At 41.6% G+C, this 22,566-nt stretch overlaps 1 protein-coding gene across 1 annotated transcript in view; it reads right to left on the reverse strand.

Annotated features, from left to right (window-relative positions):
• The window catches only part of sgcd (sarcoglycan, delta (dystrophin-associated glycoprotein)), a 195,706-nt gene that overhangs the window by 73,419 nt on the left and 99,721 nt on the right, over positions 1–22,566 (reverse strand). Inside the window, exons 3-5 of the mRNA XM_034684491.1 lie at positions 21,526–21,627; positions 10,720–10,807; positions 6,484–6,603 (exon numbers count right to left, since the gene is read on the reverse strand). Coding sequence (XP_034540382.1) covers positions 6,484–6,603; positions 10,720–10,807; positions 21,526–21,627 — 310 coding nt within the window. The remainder of the gene's footprint in view (positions 1–6,483; positions 6,604–10,719; positions 10,808–21,525; positions 21,628–22,566) is intronic.

Consider the following 22,566-nt stretch of genomic DNA (forward strand, 5'->3'; position numbering starts at 1 on the left):
TTTGATTAGGATCCTCTCTCTGGAGGTTTACTGGGCCCATCCCACTGGGTGGAGACCAGGGTGTAAATATATATATATTGGAAGTCCCGAGGAGGGGCTGGAAAACGTTGGGGGGAGGGGGATGTTTGGGTAGGCTTGCTTAGCCTGCTGCCACCGTTACTGTATACATGCCGAGGACAATAGATGGATGGATGCTCTTTTTTCAGCTTACCTCCTGGTGAAGAAGTATGGAGGTTGTGCTTTGCAAACAGAGCATGCTCAAATGCACCAAAATCTCAGTGATCAAAATAAGGTTTGGAAGCATGAGGAATGCACTTAGTCTTGATATCTTATAGATACATAGACATAAGATAAAATACAGGCCTCTTTGTGTCGAATACAAATGCTGTGCAGAAAATATAGCCATTCTAGTTTCATTATGCACTTCATGATTTCCACCTGAGCATACTATAAGTGTATGCATTGACATCACTGTAGGCAGGAATCAATGCTCAATGCTTGTTTCTTCCTTCCCCCCCTGTCTCTGTGGCTCTCTGGTGTGGAGTTACCTGTCATGGCCATGGACACAACCTCAGTTTCCCTGTGTTTTTCTGTGTTTCCCATCCCTCTTGTGTCTGTCTGTTCTTCCTGTCTGTCTGTCTTCGTTGTGTGTGGCAGGCGTGGCTCATCATTCCCCAGTCCCGCCTCCTCATTGCCTGGTCTAGTCTCTCCACTCCCTCCTCCTTGCTACACACCTGCCTGCCATCTACAATCCAGCCTGTAGTATAAAAACGTCAGCCTTTCATCCACTCCTCACCAGATTGTCTGCTTACCACCAGCGGTATTTCAGAGTTGGCCTCTTGAAAGGAAATACAAGATTTCTGTGCTTCTTAGACAAATAATTCTTGTGAACTAATGTTTCACCACCCTCCTGCCTGCTGGCCTGCCACCACCTCCTCTACCAGCGCCTTCAACTTGGACTTTTACCCTGTTGGACAGTGAATTGTTGAAAACCATCTCTTGTGTTTCACTATTTCCACGGCTTCTTCTGTTCTTTTTGCTGACATTAATTTGTGTCCACACACTCTGCCACTGAAAACACATTATGTTAAGTTAACTTTAGTTTTTTGCAAACAGATCAACTGTTGAAACCAGCAACTCAAGTTGTTGATCCCTGTTTTTGTCGCAGCCTATGATCCAGGTTGTGACCATAGACTGAATAAGTAATGGACGTAGTATCCGTGACCTATCTGTTCCTGAGTGCTGTTATGAAGCTAATCGTCGGCGGGAGCCATTTTAATAACGCTGAACTCAACCAATCTTAGTGTGAGGTAAAGAGGTGGGGTTTGAGCCTCCTCGCCAACAGCTATAGTGTTACCGCCAGTCAAGTCAGTCATGTCCTTATTTGGGCAAAACTCGTGATCTTAACATCTTCTGAACTGTTGCATTAGGAAAAAAAAAATCAGCCCCCCTACAGTGTGTGCCAATAGAGAAATTAGCTATGTAGACCCAAACCGTTTTTTGAACAAGGCTCTAAACATTTTTATTTCTGCTGTAAACATCATCTTCTTTGAATTGGTGTGTTTGTGGTTTCCAGTGTTTCTGCAGCCAGCCTCAAGCGGATTCTCGATTAATTGCAGTTTATAACACTTCTGCATGGGCTTCATATTTGGAGACCGGTGGTTGCTGCTTGGTTGTGATGCATTGAAAGCAGCTGATCCAGGCTTACTAATACAACTTGTAGTCAGGTATCCTGGTGTATCTGTACATCTTCTTGACATATTGGTAAGCCTCTTTGTTTTGTCCTTGAGTTCGCGAATTTTCCCAAAGAGTTTGGAAATCCCTCTCCTCAGTTTCTCTTCCCCCTTGAGGTCCCGGGGTAATTCCAGTCCTTTGTGAATGCAGCTCCAGTCTCCTCAGACCTACTGACGTACAGGAAGTTTTTCAAACAGTTATTCTTTTTTTTTTTTCTGCGGCAGACCTTTTCCAGCTTCAGCTTGGAAATCAAAGATGACTCACGGAGCATGTAAACGTCAGGCAGCAGCGATCACAGCCGTCATTTTGTTAAACTAAACGACTGTTGTGTTTACTGATGTCAGGATATTGCATTTGAAACAGAGCTTAAATTAGCCATGACAGGTTAACATTGCAGCAGTATTAACTTTGAATTTAATATTGTGCAAAAAACAAAAACACCTCTCAACACTACCTGTGCTCACTTGTCCCTGCCTCTATCACAGCCTCCGTCTTTGTCTCCAGCTGTTAGGAGGAGCACTCTGCTGGGGAGGGTGACAGTAATGAACCCTGACTTTTTGAGGCTGCAAAGGATGTAAATGTGTGGGTGAGGATGAGCCTGCTCACACAGAGGGCTCTAAAAGGTGTGTGTCAAAGAGAGAGAGCAAGAGAGAGAGAGGGCAGCCATGGGAGCTCTTAAGTGGAAATGTGCGTCCCAGTCAAGAGGGAGACACTTCAAATATCTGTTTATCCATTAATGAGGGTGAATGGATGGGCTGATGAAGGAGTGGGTGGATGGATGAGTGATGGTGAATGATGGCAGATGGAGGGATAATGGTGAGTGATAGCAGAGAGGAAGCAGGAACGGCAGGGATTAAAGACGTTTTTAAGCAGAGGAGGAAGAAATTGAAGGAATTGGAGTGGAGTGAAAGGAGATGAACTGGGAATCAAAGTCATCACAACTTGTGAAAACCATGTGTGTGAGTGGGCTGGTGCTTCACATCTCACAGATTCAGTAATTTCTGATATCTTAATTATGCTCACTGCAAGTTATTTCACTTCCCCAGCAATTATCCTGCTGTGAAAGTGTGTGTAAAATATAAGAAATCAGTGCTGATTAAATCTGTCCTTTTGTGACAGGGATGGCTGATTTCTTTAAACCTAATTAATGCAGAACGATTCTCTCTTTGTCATTAAAGTGTGGAGGGAAAAGTCTTTTATCATTTCTATCTCAAGTGAGGGAGAATAAAAGCATCTTCAAAGCAGAACTCATGAAGTAGTCGATTTATTCCATAGGAAAAGAAACGTCTTCTTGAACAGATGTTACTCCTTTTTGCATGTTAGTCAGCATGAACTGCAAACCAATGGATTTCTGTTAGGTACCTCCAAAATAAAATCCTCTAGGAACTCAGCTGAGTATGTAGTGCAGCAGTCTCCAAACACTGAGGCCTTGGCTTGACCTTAATATGATCAACACAAATGAGTTATAAATAATTCTAACCTCTGCACAGTTGTCCAAATAAAGCTGTAATTCTAATGTAATGATAGTGTTTTCATATGGACTCTAATGGTGATTACTCTACGTTTGGAGTCAGCCTCAAGTGGACACTTGGGGAAGTGCAGTTTTAAGCACTTCGGCATTTGCTTAATTTTTCAACACGAGAAGATACTGCTTGGTTTCATTACTGCTCCGTCCCTTGCAGAGACAAGCCACAGACATTTAACGAGGCCTATGTGAAGCCTTAAATCAAAGTTTTAAACTGACATAAAGGATGTAACCGTGTATGAAAATTATGTTTATATATTAATGCATTTGAAAGAAAGGGTTAGAGACAGAGGCTGTGATTCTACCACACATCTCTCTCCGCTGCTGCTTCCTTTCTATGCAGATGTTTTGTTTATGCTTGAATACATATTTTCAGAGTGAACTAATTTTGTCTTTGCTCTCCTCGGTTCCGCCCCTCTGCTCTCACAGGAAATCATCCGTTGACGCAGCACCACAGAGAGGCCGAGTGTCCCGCTGCCGTCACAACAGCTCCGTCACTTCTTATCTCTTGTCATACACAGAGAACTCATTTGTCTGACGACTTCAGGCCACCTTCTCCCACCCCTCCCCCGAGTCCTGCTGGCAGATAAACACTCTCCATCATCACTCTCTTCTTCGCCGAGCTTTCATTTCCTAAAAGCTTTAAAAACTCCTCCTGATCATCCACTGCTGGTTGTCATCGTCCTCCCCTCATACACAAGTAGCAGAGATGAGATCTCCTCAGTGATTATGATGCTAATATAAGCAATTCATTATTCTACTGTGCATTTATTGTACAGCAGTTTGACATGATGTCAGCAGAATAACAGAAGCAGAGTGTGTGTGAGGTCTGTGTGTTCAGTTGGGAATAAGAGGAGAAGATTTCTAGTTGATTTGATGAAAGAATAAGAGCCTTTTAAAGGGTAAAAAATGCATCTTTCATTTCCCTGCAGAACTGAAAATGAGGCTTTCCATGCTGTTCCAAAGGTGAGTTCAATAGCGATGGAAATGCCAGCTTTTTTCAGTGAGCTGGATCATTTGACTCAGCCTAGAAATATTAACCTTAAAGGGGTTCTTATTCAGCAACACTTCAAGGCTAAAAAACACAAGTCAAGTAAACTGGGCCTTACCATACTAGTGTTTACATTTCAGTCTCAGACATAGACCATTAGAAAATGGAAAACAGTATGAATGTAGATAGGTTTATTACTTTCTCATGAAACAATATGAAAGTTTTATCATCTGTAACGCACTGCAGTATTTGTTGATGTTGATGTGGGATAAGGCAGCCAGCTCAGCATACAAACACTCATCATGCTTACCCTGAAACATTACAAATGAGACATTTGAAGATCGTATGTCACGAGTAGACATAGGATCACCCTTTCCTTACGCTTTGTAGCAATTTATCCCTTCAAAAAGAAAGCCAAAGTAAGCGATTCTCAGACAAGAGTTTGTCACATTTATTCACTTGTAAGACCAAGTGTTTGTTGTGCTCAGTTGGTATATCTGGCGCTTCATGCACAGAGGTTACAGTCCTTGTTGCACTGGATTCAACTCCTGGTCCACTTTTTGGTGAATGTAATCCCCAACCCTCACGCCAACATTTCCCTGTCTCTCCTCAGCTGTCCTATCTTATAAAGGCAAAGAGTCCCACAGCTGTCTTGACTAACATCATGACTTGAGTCCATCAATAGGAGGAAGTTTAGTGTAAAGGAAACTTCTGAAAACACATCTTTAAGTGCTACTAATAATTTTTTAGTAGAAGAAGTTGAGCTTGTGTCACAAATCAATAATGACATGAAACATACAGTATACAAAAAGCAGTATCCCAGCATGTAAGGCCATTGCATGGAGTTATTTGCAAAATGTTAATTCATTTTTCCTTCATAAATTCTCCTGAAAAATAAGGGCTTGATTTAAAAAAAGGATTGTGTCTTTCGCGTCAGCTAAATACAAATGGATGAAAAGACTAATACTCTTATACAGATACAATTTCCCATTCACATTTAAAGGGTAAATGTACAGCAGAGTAAATACAACATTTAAATGAGCTGTTGGTTCCATGCTATGCAAATGAGCCTCAATGCAAAAACATGTCTACTTTACAAAAAACGGCACATACAGCCTTGTACAGTTAGTGAAATTTACAGTCTGCTGAGAGTTACTGCACTGGACTTGTTTGTGATGTCAGTTTAAACTTTCAATGGTCGAGACTGCAGTTTCACCTCCAGATGACCTTAAGCTAATCTTTACATAAAGTCTGTCAATATTAGCTGGACACAATAATCTCATAATCCAGGATTAAATCAGCACTGGGTTGTTCAAGACTCAACCTCTGCACTCTTCATCCACATGTGTTTTAATCTGAACGAAATGCTTTTTGCGAGCAGACTTTAGGAAGCTTTGTCATGAACTGTTAATATTTGTTCCACATATGTCATAAATCAACTTCTACTCTGATAAGAAGTGTCCCCTCCTCACTCAACTCATATCATCTATATGTGGACGGATCTGAGTCCTGTGAGGATGAGAGCGCACCGCACAGTTATGCACAGCAGGGATTGGAGATGCTGACAGCTCATCTCCACAATAAGACACGAAACAACTGTTCAAAGCTGCAGAACTTTAAAGGTATGTAATAGCATATGAGTATCATCTGTCCTTCATGAATTCACCCTAAACAGCCCACTGTCACCTTTTGTTTTCTATAAACTAAACATCTGTCAGACTTCTGCCTTTCATGAGTCCAGGTAGGTTATTGCATCAAGTTGGACAATGCACCACAAGCTTCTCAAATCATCATTAATACTTAATACAATCAATAAAACCAATGCATCTCCTAAGAATGTCTTAACTCAAGTTTCAATGATGGAGTGACAGGACAGAGCAGGTAAAGGTTCACCTTCTATGGCCCAAAACTGTCTTTAGTGTCAGTACTGAACATACAAAGTGGTACAACAGGTCATTGTATGTGCAAATATGAAAAGAACTGATTTACCAGGAAGCTACTGACAAAATAGTTCAAATACAAGTTAAAGAACTCACAGTTTACTCTTTCTAAATACAGTGCAGAAATCAAAACCAGCAACAGCAACACAAATCAGCATACCATAACAGACATGTATACAATCCTCTGTTCCAGCTCTAACACTGACAGAGCCCATAAACAGGCAGCCAGTTTGATTTCACATTTTGGATCCTGACAGCGGTTTAGTTTGCGTTCATGTCAACTGGTCACTCACCCATCACTCGGAGCCTCTCTGCGCCCACTACCACCTCCTGCTCATCGGCGGAGAACAGCAGCTTCCCAGTGGTGGATTTGACTTCAAACATCTTTCCTCGTGCTTTAAATCCACTCGATCCTAAAGCGGACACACAGGGAGCGGAGAGGAAAGGAGACATCAAAGAGGAGCGACAGGAGCTGGAGCTGATTTATTCCTGACTGACTTCAGAGTTTGAAAATGTTAAACCATCAGAGTGGAGGATTTGAGGTGTCCTGTACATGCCTACTCAAGAAAAAGTGTTCTTTTTTCTGTCAAACCAAACCTCATAATGGATTTATTAAATGTTGGTATCTTCATGAATTTGTATTTGTGAATACTAAAATAAGCACCTGTAGGTCAAGTGATTGATACTGTGATAAACTACAGTTATATCTAGAGAGGATATGTGCTTTATTTTTCATGCTGTGTGATTCTCAACCTCTGGCGGGCATAACACTTGGTGTTCTTGCTTCAACAATGGGGTTGTTTGACCCAACGAATGCCCCTATCTGTGACTATATAAGTGTTTCTGCTATGTCATCTCCAAATGATCTCGCAATTACAAAGGTTGTTCATGAATTATAGAATTCTTCTTGTGGTAATAAGTAGGGAAATGTAAATAAACACTTGTTTTCACATCCAGTTCATTTTGTTACACAACAGCCTCTTTCATTTATGCATGCATTCATTTTCAAGAAACTTTAAGGGGTCTGCCCATGAAGTTTCCAAAGTTGCTTGATCACATACCCATAGGCTGGGGAAGGATGAAGGGAATTGAAATCACAAGCTCAAAGTGAAAGTGTAATGTTCACATCATGATGTTGGATGAAGCAACAGAGACCTGTGCTAGGATGACAGTTTTAGCATTGATATAAATGCTGTGTCTGAACGGGCAGATCTGCAGATGTCTTCACTTTCTGTTCTCCTTCAACGCAGGATGTTTTTATTCACTCTGTTATGTATCATACAGGTTCTCACTAGTTGCATTATATAAACTTTGGATTCCCCTCATGCTCACTTTATCACATTAAATGTTCCTGAATATTTCCTGCTGCTTTTTCCCATCTGGTCCCCCCAACTTCACACGGAAATGTCCGGTAAAGTTTGGGTGAAAAGATCAGCTGCGTTTACACAAGCAGCCTGCCCTTAATCATTCTGGAAGCTTTCAGGAGTTTTGTATGTGCAAATACAGCTTATGTATCTTTTCCTCTCATATTACAGTTCAAGCTGGTTTACAGCAGGGTGTGCACATTTAGCATGTTACTTTAAAAACGTCAGCCCCCTGAATTTTACTGGATACTTTTTTCATTTTGATGCCAAAAACTTTAGTAAAGTCAGTATGACATTATCCTATCATCTTTCAATCAATACATCAGATTGTATAAGATTTAAAGGGACACAAGCAGTGATGGGAAAAGAACAAACAAGCCAAAAGTTGGACTTGTTTGTGCTGAAATGTTCAGAAACTCTATCACCCAGCATTGACCCGTTAGTGAAGAGGTTTCCACCCTGACATGAGTCGAAATAAGTCTTCAGGAAACTTGAGGAAAATAGCCGCTCAAGCTGCCAAAAGTGTGACTGTTGTTGCTACAAACAAGAAAACAGAAAATGCAGACAACTCCCTCCAAGTCAAATTGCTTTGTCTCCCGCGACAGACGAAATCACTGGGCGTCGGGGGAGGGGGGACTGATTGACACGCACGCAATTGATTCTGTCACTCTCCATCTGGGATGTGAAGTTCCTCCCCGAACACGAACAACGCTTAGTCATCCAAGTGAAACATAGACTTCATCGTCCTCCTCCTCAGACCCAGGAGGCAGATGTCAGTGCACTTTCTAACGTGAGAGACACTTCCCGTGCATGTTTACACAAAGTGATTTCCATTCACAGAAGACTGCCAACTCTATTAGAGTGTGACAGGCGGAGAACTGGGGTATGTAAGAAAGAAAGTGTGATCACAGAGTTATTGTGGAGCGGCTGAGACGTCTGCTGGCTCAGTTACAGGAGGAATTTATGGTGTGCTAATGTTCAATCCTGGAAATAAGAGGATGACTATTTAGAGCTGTGGTTTCTAAACTGAGAATCTAGACTCTCCAAAGAGGTTGAAGGTAAATCATTACTGCGAAATGACTGTAAATACCATATCCACTCCACCTATACCAAATCACAATAGAATAACGCTTGGTAATTTAGATGGTAAGGGCGACCTGTCTGAAAATCACAGCAAACTGGCTGCGTATACCAAGAAATCAACAGTAGATAAACTAAATGTGTAGAAAACTGACAAATGAGGAAATAGTGATGAGGTGGATTTTATTCAGTGGCTGCGTTAAATACTTGATTCTTATTGGTCGAAATTCCATAGCAGCAGTCTGTTATTTCTCTACAGCAGTAATGGTATGGCTGACTGTTATCGTACCAATCCTCTGAATATTTGACGATAGTTGTGAAAGAAAGAGCGAGGGACTGAAGCAGTAGAGGAAAATCAGTAGATGTTAAAGACACAAAAACTGCAGGCTACTCCAGAAAAATCTATACATTTCAAGATGAACTGTAACACGGTTTGGGGTAAGGCGATTTTGAAACATTGACAAATGAAGAAAATGCCACAGACTCTGATGGTGAAAAGCTAAGTTGGCTCGTTTTAAAGACAGTGTTCAGAGTTTTCATGTTGTGTTGACTCTGGTGACCTATTTGGATGAAATCGGTCATTCTTTTCTCGAACGAAGACTACATTTCCCATGAGCACCATCACCCACTGTTGTAAAAATATGGCTTTTTCCAAAGTGTGCATTAGTTGTAGAAGCAAATGAATGAATACAGATCTTCATTTTAATCCTACTTTTCTTTAAGACAACTTTTACAGGCTGCAGAGTGATGAGGCAATTAATTGATTTGTAGCTATGTCAAATTATTAACTGTGACATGAAGACAAAGCTGATATACTACCCCTTTTGGTGACTAAACGGTACTCATCACAGCCCTGGTGTCATGATGTGAGCTCCAGTGTCACAATAAATGTCTGAATAACATAAATAAGAACACGGTTTAACTCTTTAGTCCTCAAAGAGCAGTGAGGCATTCACACACTGGCATAAACATTTTTTAGCTTCATATCCAAAGATGAGTTCATGTCCCCGTAAAAAGTTCTGAACCTTATTTTTCATGTAATGGTGGCAGCTCTTGTGTATGCTTCCCACTAAAAAAAGAGCCATTGCAGAGACCTGGTGCATAGATGCAGCCCCCCCGCTGAGCATCTCCGTCATCACATTCCTCTTGTTTATTGGTAGTTAATTATTATTCAGCGCCAACCTGGTTGACTTAGACTCCGGTGGCCGATGGAGACAGCTGCTTGGTTTGAGTACAGGTTTTGCAGGGACAGGTGTGATGGCATGACAGTTTCCTGTGATGTATTTCTCAGTTATACAAACATTTGATCTTTGCTTGAAAATCTCTGCTTATATGTGTGACTGTGTGATGGATCAGAAACAATAGATGCCTTTCAAAATACATTAACACACAAGGCTCCGCAGCATTACTCAACTGATTATTAAAGATCTTCAGTCACACCAACACTATCAGATAGAAGCTTAACGTCCCATGCCTCAGCAGCCATATCCGTCTGCCACTGGAGCCTCTGTCATCCAAGGTGACCTCTGGTTATTAATTAACACCTGCCCACAGGGGATCAGGATCTCTGATGGGGTTAAAAACGTGTTCCTCTTTGGTGAATCCAATGCACATCTCAAGTTATATCTGCACATGTTCAGTGTGAAAATGTCCCTGTAGGTCTGTGCATGGTGTGTATTTTGCATCTTAAACTGATTAATTATTTTGTATGTCTCTCTGATGTGATGTTGATACACACAGCTTCCTCTGTCTCCACCTGTAATCTTTGATCATTGTATCCCTCCTCCTGAGATAAATCTGTGAAGAGGAGATCTTTTTCAATGGTCTCAATTATCCTCTAAAGTCTCTTCTGAAACCAAGTTGGCTCTGAGTGACATTAAAGAATACGCACACAATCACAAAAATGGGCTTTAAAAATAAATGTTGGTGGGAATAGTGGAACATCAAAACTCTTCATGTCATCCATCTGTTGCAGTCGATGTCGTCAGGTTTGATGTTTTTGATGAAAATGAGAACATTTTATCAAAAGAGAACATCAGTAAACTATACATGAAAGCAGTGTGTGTTTCTTCTGCTGAGTCTTACCTGTTACAAGTTGCGTGAGCAGCTGGTTGTTGCTGTTGACGATATTGACCGACACATTTCTGGACGACTGCAATAACAGTGGGCGACCCTGAAAGAGAGATCAGCCGGGTTATTTATTCAGTCTGTGGGGCGATGGATGCTGTAGAAAGAGTATGAGTGATGGTAGGAGAGAAAACAGCTGTTATAGAGACTTGTCTTTCAATGGACCACAACTTAAATCATGAATCTGTTTTTGTGAAGATCCTCATTGACTGTATGAACGAATAAGTCCCTGACCTCTACACTGACCATCAAAACTATGTCACAAAACCACCCACCATGTTTTGGGAAAATCCTGGGCATGTATTCTAGCTCATATATATATATATTCTTCAACAGTATTTCAAAGTCTCTTCACTGATCCAATCCCCATTTCCCCTTTGGTCATACCCCTCTAAACTACCACTCTGATTCATGTGCTGCCATGTTTTTAGGGTGTACTTTTTCCTTTAGAGTTTGAGGGTGGGAGCTCTTCAAATGAACCCCCAAAAGAGGGCTTCAGATGCAGAATCCGACAAGAGGTAGAAAAAGATGTGAGAACGTTTTGTCAACTGAGGCGCTGCCCCACTTCTCCCAACAAGGGGAAAGACAGATCTGCAGTGAATAGGATTTTTGCATTTTTACATACAGGTATGTATACTAATTTTTGAAAGAGCACAGAAAAAAGAGAGTAAAATGTATAATCTGCGATTAAAATTGTAGATTAAAAATGTCTGAAGTTACTGATTGGTCATGAGTTTCCATCCTGGTATTCCTACATTCTCATTTTGAGTTGTACATGTGTTTTCACTCCTCTTCAATGCAGGAGGTAGGTGCTTCTTGGGGTACAGGAAGAATGCACCCCATACCTGTTACACACTACCATCCAAAAGGTGGCAGCACTGGGATAAGTACCATGAACTGAGATTAGATTAAGAGCTGCGCTTGCAGTGGTGCTGAACATCATGAGCCATTGCGTCATAGCTCCTTAGTTTAGTAGAAATAAATAACATTTACATTTCATATCATTCAATACATGGTTGTCATACCTGTGTTCATACTGTATGAAATGTAAATTGGATTGTAACATGTCCATAAACAGTGTCTGATCGGATACTCTGAAGAATGAGCAGCTTCACCTGCTCATATGTACATAACATAGAAGAATGAGATCACTTTAAGAAAGCTTTTAGCATTTAGCATCACAGGGATGCTTCCTGCTGGTCGCCTGCAGTGAATTTGTTCTAGTTTTGATGCCCTTCCTGCTCAAAATGCACACAAACAATTAACAGAATTTTGTTTTTGTGTTTCATCGTATTTAACTTTCGTCAGATGTAAAGTATTGATAACACTAGAGCAGCAGAGAAACGTTCAGAAACATGAACACAATCGCACAAGTTCAAGCTCAAAGACAAACACAAAAACTGTCCAACACTTCAGCCTCCTTCTCCATTTGATAACTCCCATTTCCCAGAATGCTGTGCACCTCTGTAATGCTGATCACGTCGGACACTCTGCTCTCTCTGTGCTCGACTAATCTTCATGCCTCAGTCAACTTCTTAATTAGAGATAACGGCCTGACCATTGTGCCGCGTTGCAGCCGAGGAGGGGATCTGCCTTGTGTGTGTGTTACTGATAACATTATGGCTCTCGCCAAACTTATTGAAGTTCCCACAGTAAATACACCCAACGTATGATATGCAAGCAAGAAGTTATTACAATGACGGCGTGGTGTGAACTGAATGTCAAACTAAGAAGAACAGAGATGATACACAGAGAGCATTGAAGAGCTACGGATTACATTCACAAGAACTGTGGGGTCGTGGAGCATCTCAGGCTAACAAGAGTACTACAGTGAAGACACTACAGCTTTAAGAATAGTGTCACTTTTAAAATATGTTTAAAAGAAAGTTACAAAATGTTAATTTTGCAAGTTGAACCGTGAACTTTATGTCAGTAGTTTAGTCGACCTCTTGTATGAAAAGTGAAGCTAACATGGAAGTATCTTAAACTCTCTTTCTCCTCCTCTCTGTCCTCACTTTCAGACTTTTTCTGCCTGCCTGACTACTCGACCTGCTCCCTGACCCTTCCAGGCCAGCAGCCTGATCTACCATTCTCTTTCTGACCCTTTCCTGTTCTTTTTTTTGTTTTTGACATCAGTAAATGGGAAATTTTCTCTCAGCCTGTTGGCCTTTGAGCGATACGTCCAGATCAACTTAAAATTAAACGGACCTTCCAAAAAAGGAAAAAATATTTAATCACCTCATTGTGTAGTCAAAGACAAAACGAACTCTTTGGATTCAGAGCTAAAATTTGCTGCACATTTCTCTCAAGATTTTAAACTTTTTTCCAACACGGCACTCTTTCTGAACCATCCCTGTGAGATGATCCCTCTGTTCAAAGAAATGTATCAAAATCCAGTGATGTTACTGTTCGTTCATTAACTCTCCTGACCTGCAGTTCACATGTAGCAGAAACGGGTGTTTTTCAAGGAACCACATCAATCCCTCAATTTTTTATCCAACTCAACCGACTTCTTTCAGCACCTAACCAGCTTTGGTTCAGCTCCATCCTCCAGGTCTCTTTCTTGATGCCAGGAAGCGTGGCTTCAGTTTTGTGTAACAGACATCTGCAAGCAGCTTTTAATGGGCCCTGCTTACTCCCATAGTGGGGTAACTGCACACCGACCTTTCTACACAGCTCCAGATTTCATTCCCTTTGGACATGATGGGAAGAAGTTCAGTGTTTCTCCCTTTCTGACCTGACGTCAGAACTCTCTGCAGACATATTATACTTAGGGCAGATTGAACATCATACATATTCAAAAATAACAACTTTGTCTTTTATTTGGAAACATTGAACTTTGGTGCTCTGCCAACACAATGGCATTAAATGACAAAACTTAAGATCTGCTCATCAACACATCACTTAGGTCTTTTCCCTTTACTGACAAAGTTCGAGGTGGATTACGTGAAAGCCCTATAAAAAAGTTATTTTGAGCATGAACCCTGTAAAATGTTAGAAAAAGCAAAAATACCAGAAACAAATATAAACAATGGGTACATTCATGTAACATTGTTGTCAGGAAACATATTTTCATTGAATTTTAGCCCCAAAATATTCCGTTCTCTTGAATTAAAGTGTTTTTTCCTTCAGTTTTATTGGGTTCCATGGCACCAGTGATAGCTCATGCTCCAGTTTGCAATAAGTAATTAGTAATATATAAACATCATTTTACAATTTATTTTGCAGTTTTACCACTATACCTGAAATGTACACAGCGTTTCATCTAAGTTATAATTTAAATTTAGAGCAAGCTTTACAAGAAAACTGTGAAAAACTAGAGTAGCTGACAAGGGCAGCCAATCTGCAAGTGCCTGAATGAAAAATGTAACTTCAAAAACACATGAAAAATATTCCAAAACAAATGCACGAACAGAAGAAGAAGATGTAGGCAGTGATGAAGGCACAGTGGAGCTGGGAGGAGAGTAGGAAGTGTGTCAGGCCTCAGTGTGTTACCCTCTATCTCTGGAGACATAATGTGGGTTTAGTGGGAGCAACCCAGGGATGTTTGAACCAAACTCAGCCAGAAATCCTCCACACTGTTAAGTGCAGCCTCTTTCAGCCAAGGGGTCTTAGTTAGCCATGCAGCTAGCGGTACAATTAAGTGACTCTGCCCAGTGTTGGGCTCTGGGTACAGGGCATGCTATCTACAGAGCTCTGTTAACCCTGCAGGTTTACACTCTCCAGGCATCCTGAAGCAGCCCACTCAGGTCACTGGAGATACAGGTAAACTGTTCCCTGACATCCATCTCACTCTTCTGTCATCCTCCTCTCCATTACTTGTGTGATAATCCAGATCAGAAGGCGGTCAAAACTTTGAAATCACTCCCTGCTGTAAAGTACGCCTCTCTCCCATCAAAACCATTCTTCAGTGCCTGGTCTGAGGAAGTTATAGAGTGCTTACAGGCGTGGATCACTTTGGATGTTAGTATGGATATGCAGAATATCTCTTTTGCATTGTATATTTCTGCAGTTTTTTTGAAGTAAATTCAGATGCTTTGGCTTTTTGAGGCGTGCTATTTTCGTTCAGGCGGTTGCAAATCAGAAAGCCAATGTTTCTGTCCATGTTCTGCTCAAAGGAAATGTATAACGTGTCTTTTCTTCACAGCATCAAACCTGAGATTTAGTGTATTTTCATGGCAGCCAGCCCACCGCTCCATCCCTCTACACTTTCTTCTTCTCCTGTTACAGTTTGTTGAAAAGCCTGAGAGAGGCTACTGCAGGAGTCCTTTGAGGCTCTATGTGTGTGGTACATGTGTTCAGTTTGTTGTTGTGTGCAGCCTCAGATCCACACCTCCTCCCTCATCTCGTTGTTACTAATGCATCACACCATATTACTCCCAGCAGGATGCCTCTGACTCAAAGGAGAGGAGTTCCAGCAGAAACCAGGAGAAGACATGGGTTGAGTTTGAGCTGGTAATAGAAATATTTGCTGGGGGCCAGATCATCCAAGGTGAAAAAATAATAAAAAATCTCTGCCTGAGTTAAACCTTGTTGGGATGCCGATGCTGATTTTCAGATGCAGTGCACTACACTTTCATAGCCTGGTTTTATCCAAATAAAACTACTTTTTTACTGCAGGTTGACTTTGCAGAAAATGGTCCAGTTGTATTTTTCAGCATGTCAAGTTGTAGGCTGTTAATAACTGATTTTCATTGTAATCTCAAAGTTAATGCATGAGCTACTGCAGGATCATCAAATGCAATAGATTTTTTTTCCATTGATGATAACATGATAAAGCTACATTTTTATTTAAATTTTTGTTCATAATGAAAAATTTAAAAGCATCAAAAGTAAAATGTTGAAATGTTTGAAAAGCGTGAAAGCCTAGCTGCAATTTTTTTGCACTGGCAATGCCCACAATCTCCTTATCGGTGCTTATTCTCGAAAGTCATCTCTTGGCACATCTGCTTCCCTTCGTAGAGACCATTGAGATTTCTTCAAATAGCTCTGCATGCTTTATATCTGCTTTATTTAAGAAACTCTGCAAAGACAGCAATGGGATAAAATCGAATCCCAGCAATGGAATCAGCTCTATCCCTGGAAATGATACACTCAAAGTTTCTCTTTGCCGTTGTTATTGACCGATTGGTTAAAGGAAGCAAGCCCCGCCCCTTCTTGATTTTGGTTAGTGAGAGAGAGGTGACATTGACGAATGCATCAGGATTCAAAACATTAATAATACATTTTATTTAAAGCACTCAAGGTCATCTTACACCTTCCTGTTTTTAGCCGAGAGCCACAAGAACAGCTGAATCCGAGGGTGCTTCCAAGCTTAGGATGCTGAGGGCTAAACAACGCCCTGCATTAGTTTTGTGTAGAATATACACGATGCCGGCCAAAAATATGCTGTCAGAGGAGACATGCCCTAAGCAGATTTGAGCTCTCTAGCCAAGAACAAACTTAATTTAAAAGAAAAACAGTTGGGTTTGAAATGTTCATTTATTGACTTTGGAGAAACTCTGAGCGTAGCCTGGGTCTGAACAATGTATTAAAATGTTTTGTTACATCTGTGTTTATTAAAGGCTGATTTATACTTCTGCGTCGCCCCTACGCAGCAGGGGCTGACGCGGACATGAGCCCCACATACTTGTGCGTCGATGTGTCTGTGTCGCGCAGCAATTCTCCTCCGAAACGCTTGAGGGCAGTGTGGTCTCTCTGATAGCCGGTCGCCTGCTTCCGGTCCTGCTACGATCTCTGTTTACTTTTCCACATCGATTCAGAGCGTGTTATGTTAATCTACAGCTGATACATGTTGCTGTTTATCATACAGACATGATTAAATGAAGAATAGAGAGGAGGAGATGAAATACACGGCCGATGTGTGGCCGATGTCCGCGATCCCGGAAGTGCTGTGAATGCGGGAAAGACAAAGCCGTCGAGCTTCACAGAGCTTGCGGTCCGCGTCGGCTCTACGCGTAGTTACATTTTGGAGGAGGTGCACGTCAGCTACGTGCGTAGGCCTCGGCGTAGGTACGGGAGCTACGCGGACCTAGGGCGTAGGCTACGCCGTCGATTCGACGCAGAAGTATAAATCAGCCTTAAGTTGTGTAGAAATATCCATTGAAGTGATGTATTTGATTAGAAAACAGGAGACAGAAGAGATAGTATTGGGGAAATGATGCAGCCTGACTTATACAAATAAAGGCAAAACTGAGTAACACAGAAGGGGTTGTCATTAGTCGTCTATCTTCTCCTGGTTGATGATCTGTCCAGCATCCAGCATCTCTCCCTCTTTCTGTGTCCTCTTCTGTTTATTCTTGCCTCTTCTCTGGTGTTTCTCACCCTTCTGTCTTTATGCTCATCTCCATTCCACATTCTCCTGAACTAAATCCTCGTCCTGTTGTTTCAAAGCTGTTTCAGGCCAACAAGTTGATCTTGCAGTTGAAGTAATCAGTTTGCACTCCATACATGTTCATCAATACAGACTTGCAATAACATGATGAGCAAATATGACAGCATCAGCCTCCAGCTGTCTTCAACGTGCTTAATGTCAAAACTAAGTCTGTCTGTGTTTATATTTATGAATATGTCAATGATGATGTTCACACGTCGGCAATAACACCTGTCGATAAGAAATGCCAAACAGATTTCTGCTCATCTATAGCTGCTCCTGAACCGATTGTTGAAATCCAGACTTCATTTTCATCTGTTTTACCGTTCCATGATGTCAAACTGTGAACATGTTGTGCTTGTTTGAGTCTGTGCTGAACTTGGCTGCCTCCTGTCAAAACACAATCAGTGGCTCCACGTCCCTCTTGTTCTGATTCAGTCTTCCTCCATCTGTCCCTCTGTTTGTGTCTCTATTTCCACTACTTCTAGCTCTCTCACTCCTCATCTCAATCTCAAACCTTTTCCTGCACTCCCTGCTCCATCCCTCTTCCTCCCAGCTTGCATACGGTCCTGGACAGCAGAGACAAAGTGCGTTGCTCTCTTGGATTATCAAGCCATCCGTCCACAACCTGCACTCAGCTATTATTACTGTCTGACTGGAGAGAGAGAGATAGAGAGCATGCATCACTTGTCGTGCCAGTCTTCCCATGTGTCTGATACCTCTGCGCTTGGGAACCCCTTCTGGTGTTGTGTTAAGGACAGTAGGACCAGACTGTGCATTTGCATGGGTCTAAGATGTCCTGCATGAAAAGTGGAGCTGAAGTTGTGTCTCTGCAGAACACTGGAGACTGCTAACACAGCCAGCTAGGGGTGTTTGTTCCTCCACAGAGACCACCTGGTCTGGAACAGGTGCACTGATAGAGCCATATGGTGCCTGTCATGATGTCATCTCTCTTCTTGCCTTTTATTGGCATGACATGAAATTACCTGACATAATAAGTGCTGCCACGGCCTGAAATGACACAGTGTCACTTCAGGTTGTAACAGAATGTGTGTCATAACAAGATGGTTTGTAACCGGCGGCTTATTCTTACACAATGGCAGGACCTGAGTGGTCTCATTTTGTCACATCGTGTCAAGAGAAGACATCACGGCAGGCTGCATCAGAGCACATCTTGCCGTGTCTGCTTTGATTTGTCTTGACATGATACGTCATCAGTAAGACACGATATGCAGCAACACAAAACAAAGAAAGTACAGTCTGCATGCTTAAGTTGTGCCCTGCAAGGTGAACTGCACAGGGTAGTCAGTCATGTTGAGTCAGATTTCAAGCACAAGGGAGAAAGCCCTGCTCTTTGAAAGGGGACTGAGCGTGCAAGGCAACAACTGTAAAATGAGTCACCAGTCTACCAAAAGTTACAAGGAACATTATCCAACATCCATTGATCTGTAACATTTGTGCTTTTGCCCAAACTGTAATCTCTGGTGTTTGCCAATGAGGAAGTGCAAAACACCTGCAGTTCCCTGACTGCCCACATGACACTGGCTCTAAAAGCCAAGGAGAACCCCAGGTCCCATGTTACAATGCTCATTTCTACAGCAGGAACAGGCATGTTTACAGACTGTTTCAAGCAACAGTTTCTGTATTTTAAACAATAATACTGGCAGTGAACTTTATTCAAACTCAACCAGTTAGATTACATTGAGGTTGAGCATTATGCATACATCTGCACAATCAGAGCAATAGTGGGTTGGTGTGTTGTTTGCCAAGAGGCTAACATCGGACTTCCACCAGATCTGTGTCCGGCACATCTCCAATCCACTGCGGTCCGACTCCGTGCTCTCTTGCCAAGCGGTCCAATCACAGGGCTTGCGGTCTGCATCCACTCTATGCGTAGTTACATTTGCAGGAGGTGCACGTCAGCTATGTGCCTAGGCCTCTGCGTAGGTACGGGAGCTATGCTGACCCCCAGCGTAGGCTACACTGTCGATTCAACTCAGAAGTATAAATCAGCCTTTACATACAGCCTTTTGACGCACTGCTCTTTGTCAGGAGATAACATTTTAAAAATTGACCATATTCCAACAGCATGTCTGTTGTACGTCATGTGAGCAGTCTTATCCTCCACATCGGGGTTATTAGCCCTCAAACACTCTGCCTCTGCTGTTGATTTACTGGTATCTGTTTAATACTCCTTTACAGTCACAGTCTTTATATCATAACATTAAGAACCGGTTGACGGGCACAAGCAGCCAAAGTGACTTCTACTGACAGAGTGTCTCCGCTCGCCTGCGGGGAAAAGAGCAGCACCAGGACGTCAGGGAGAAGATTGGGCTTCAGCTCGTGCTCCTTCAGCTCAGAAGAACTGCGCCCTGTGGGGTTTTTCTTAGAGGAGGCACAAAGGCCGCCCCTCAGCTTACAAGTCAGACTACATATCCTATCTGACCCAGGTCTGTTCAGGATCCCTGAGGAGGAGGAGCAGAGAGCAGAACATTTGAGCTCCTCAGCTTAGTCTGCTGACAGTGTGGTAGGAGATGGAGGGATGGTTTCTTCCCCTCAGAGAACATGTAGTGCCTTTTCTTATTTATGTTAGGGTGGTCAGTAACGCCTGGGCAAACAGGATTTAAGCTTTGTTAAAGCCACATTTAGACACTTAATGAAATCAATACAGGCTGAAGCACTGGTGCTCTGACTTCAAGTTTAAGTCCCTAAAGGATAGCCACACATGCTTTTACCATACTGAACTATACAGGCTTCAGGTCTTGTCTACACACTCAGGGTCTGTAGTCACTTCATACCATCACACCCTGTCACCTCGTATTACTTTATGTGATTTAAATGCCTCTACTCAGTCTATGTGGTGCAGATGTGACCTGTCTATCACGAAGCTCTCACTTCTAGCTTGTCAAATATGGCAGCTTGTTCAGAGGCCCTAACATACATAATGTAATTAATTAGGTACCCATTTTGTCACTTCTGGATGCTGTCCTACAGTTCAGCGTGTCTTTGAACTGCTTGGGGTGACAGTAAGTTAGGTAAAGTTAAATAAAAAATAAACAGAACTTTCAACAGGAAAATTATGGTTTGATTTTTATGTCATACATTAGTTATTGCTCTTTTATGAAGTTAATTACTCTTAAAAATTGTGATGGAGTATTATTATTTTACATATTTACGTACAGTGTATTAATACAGTAATAATAATTCATAATAAACAATAAAGTTTTGGATCATTAGGTGTATATGTGGAGAATCACTCAGTCCACAGAGCTCAGAGTGCTCTAAAAGACAGCTTTCACACAGTTTTTTCTACCACAGTGACTTTTTGATATCACAAAGTGGCACAACTCTGGAGAGGTGGCCAATCAGAAAAATGCTGAAAGGGAGTAGGCCCTTAAAGAGACAGTACCTGGAACCTCCTCTGTCAGACTGAGGTTTTTCACCATAGACTGTGAAGCCAAAAGATTTAGTGCTCCCCCTGCTGACCGGCTGCAGTATAGTTCATAAACCCCATTTTCCTTAATGTTAACAGATGGATCAGAGACTAAGCTCTACAATAAAAACACGTCAAATACATTTTTCTCAAACAAGTTTTCTGTCACTAAAGTTAGTTCTTATCATACTGATTTATTTCGAAGTGTTCTGATACGTCAAGTTTTGATTTGTTATTTGATTTGAGCTCTATTGACATATGTGGGCTCCTGTAGCGTTCTGTACCAGATTATCAGTGTAGAGGAGAACAGTTAGAGAAAACACAGTGAACACTAACACAAGAGTCATTGAAGTTTTCATAGCCACAAGTGTCTGCTTCAAATCAACATAAGAGTCTTTGATGGTTTATCAGCAAGATTAATGCATGTTCAGATCAGAATCAGAAATCAGGTTTTGGTTAGCGTCTCTGCACATGCCTTGACTGCACCAGCCCAATATGTCAGGTCTTTTAGCTTCAAAGCTCACAATGGGAAGTAACACTGTCCATTTGATATAGTCAATGGTTTTCACAGACACCAGGCTGAGTGAAAAGGGAAGTGTTTTGAATTGTAAGTCTTGTGGGGACTCCTAAGAGGTTTTTCAGAGTGTAAATATAAAACTTGAAATCAGCATTGTACGTCCACTAAAACTTAAATAGGGCTACATTATTTGAACCCAATATTTGATCCTTATCTTAAACTTAACCAAGGCATTTTAGTGGCTAATCATCCAAAATGTGCAACACTACTCACATCCAAAATGTGCTTGCCAATAGGAACCCAATCGGTGAAGTCTGGCAACACAGTTACAAGTATCCACACTATGTAAACTCTATTTTTTTACTGGTCCAAAGTGACACAGTAATGTGTGTCTGATATGAACATAGCAGAGGTTTGGTGTGTGTAGACATTGTGACTTACAGGTTTGGATTGGATTTCTTTGGCATAGAGGGGTTGGAGGAACTCGGACTCCCCTTCCAGTTTCAGGCCCTTCTCTGTTATTCTCAGCTTGCCCATGCCGTCCTGCGAGGAGAAACACACAGACTCAGTTAGTTCATGTTCTGTCATTCAGAATGTAATAGATTTCACACACATCCATAACAAAAATGAGTAAACAGAAAAGACTCAGTGATGTGTCAGACTCCAAGTGCAGCCTTAAAAACAAGAACTCAGTGTATTTCTATATTTCTGCATCATGCCACATCATCATAGCTGGAGTATTTATTTCCTATCATGCTCCTAGAGTGAGACTGGGAACACAGTGACATATACTCTCCCCAGAAATCCAGCATGTATAACTGTCTGCATCTTGTTTGATGTTGACGCATGAACCAGGTGTAAAAATTAAGATAAATCAAACACCTCCAATCCTAACAAAAGTTCAGGGCTGAGAAGAGACTTACTGAAATCACCTGCACTGTGTTTCATAACCACTATCATCCAAATAACTGAGATGGGAGGACCAATCATATCCAACAAAACACCCTAACTTTGGAAAAATGTCTGTGAATAACCAAAACACTGGTCACTTAACCAAAGATGATGTTTGTGCAAGAAGAAAACACTGAATTGATCTCCCACACCGCATATTTTTCACTTGAGTGCTCACTCACTGAGAATGAGAATGTCCGTGCAGGAATAAAGACCTCAACACGCAGGCAGAGGGTTCTTGTGTTTACAATAAAACAATAACATGGTGACACCACTGGTCATGATTATTAGATGCAAACATGATTTACAGGATATTTAAAAAGTGTAGAGGTGAACTTTGAGCACACCAAAGGTAAGTTGTTGAAGACAAAAAGGACCCAGTCAAATGGAGCATATGGAAGATACAGGCTCAGTTACAGGAAGCTGTATAGCAGGATGAGCATAAGAAAACATTTGATATGCTTTATTTGGGTTTAAACTTTCTTTGGAGCTATTTTTGCTTCTCTTAACTTTCAGGATGAGTCACTGCAG

This window comes from Notolabrus celidotus, chromosome 5 (assembly GCF_009762535.1).
Source record: "Notolabrus celidotus isolate fNotCel1 chromosome 5, fNotCel1.pri, whole genome shotgun sequence".
Taxonomy (NCBI): domain Eukaryota; kingdom Metazoa; phylum Chordata; class Actinopteri; order Labriformes; family Labridae; genus Notolabrus; species Notolabrus celidotus.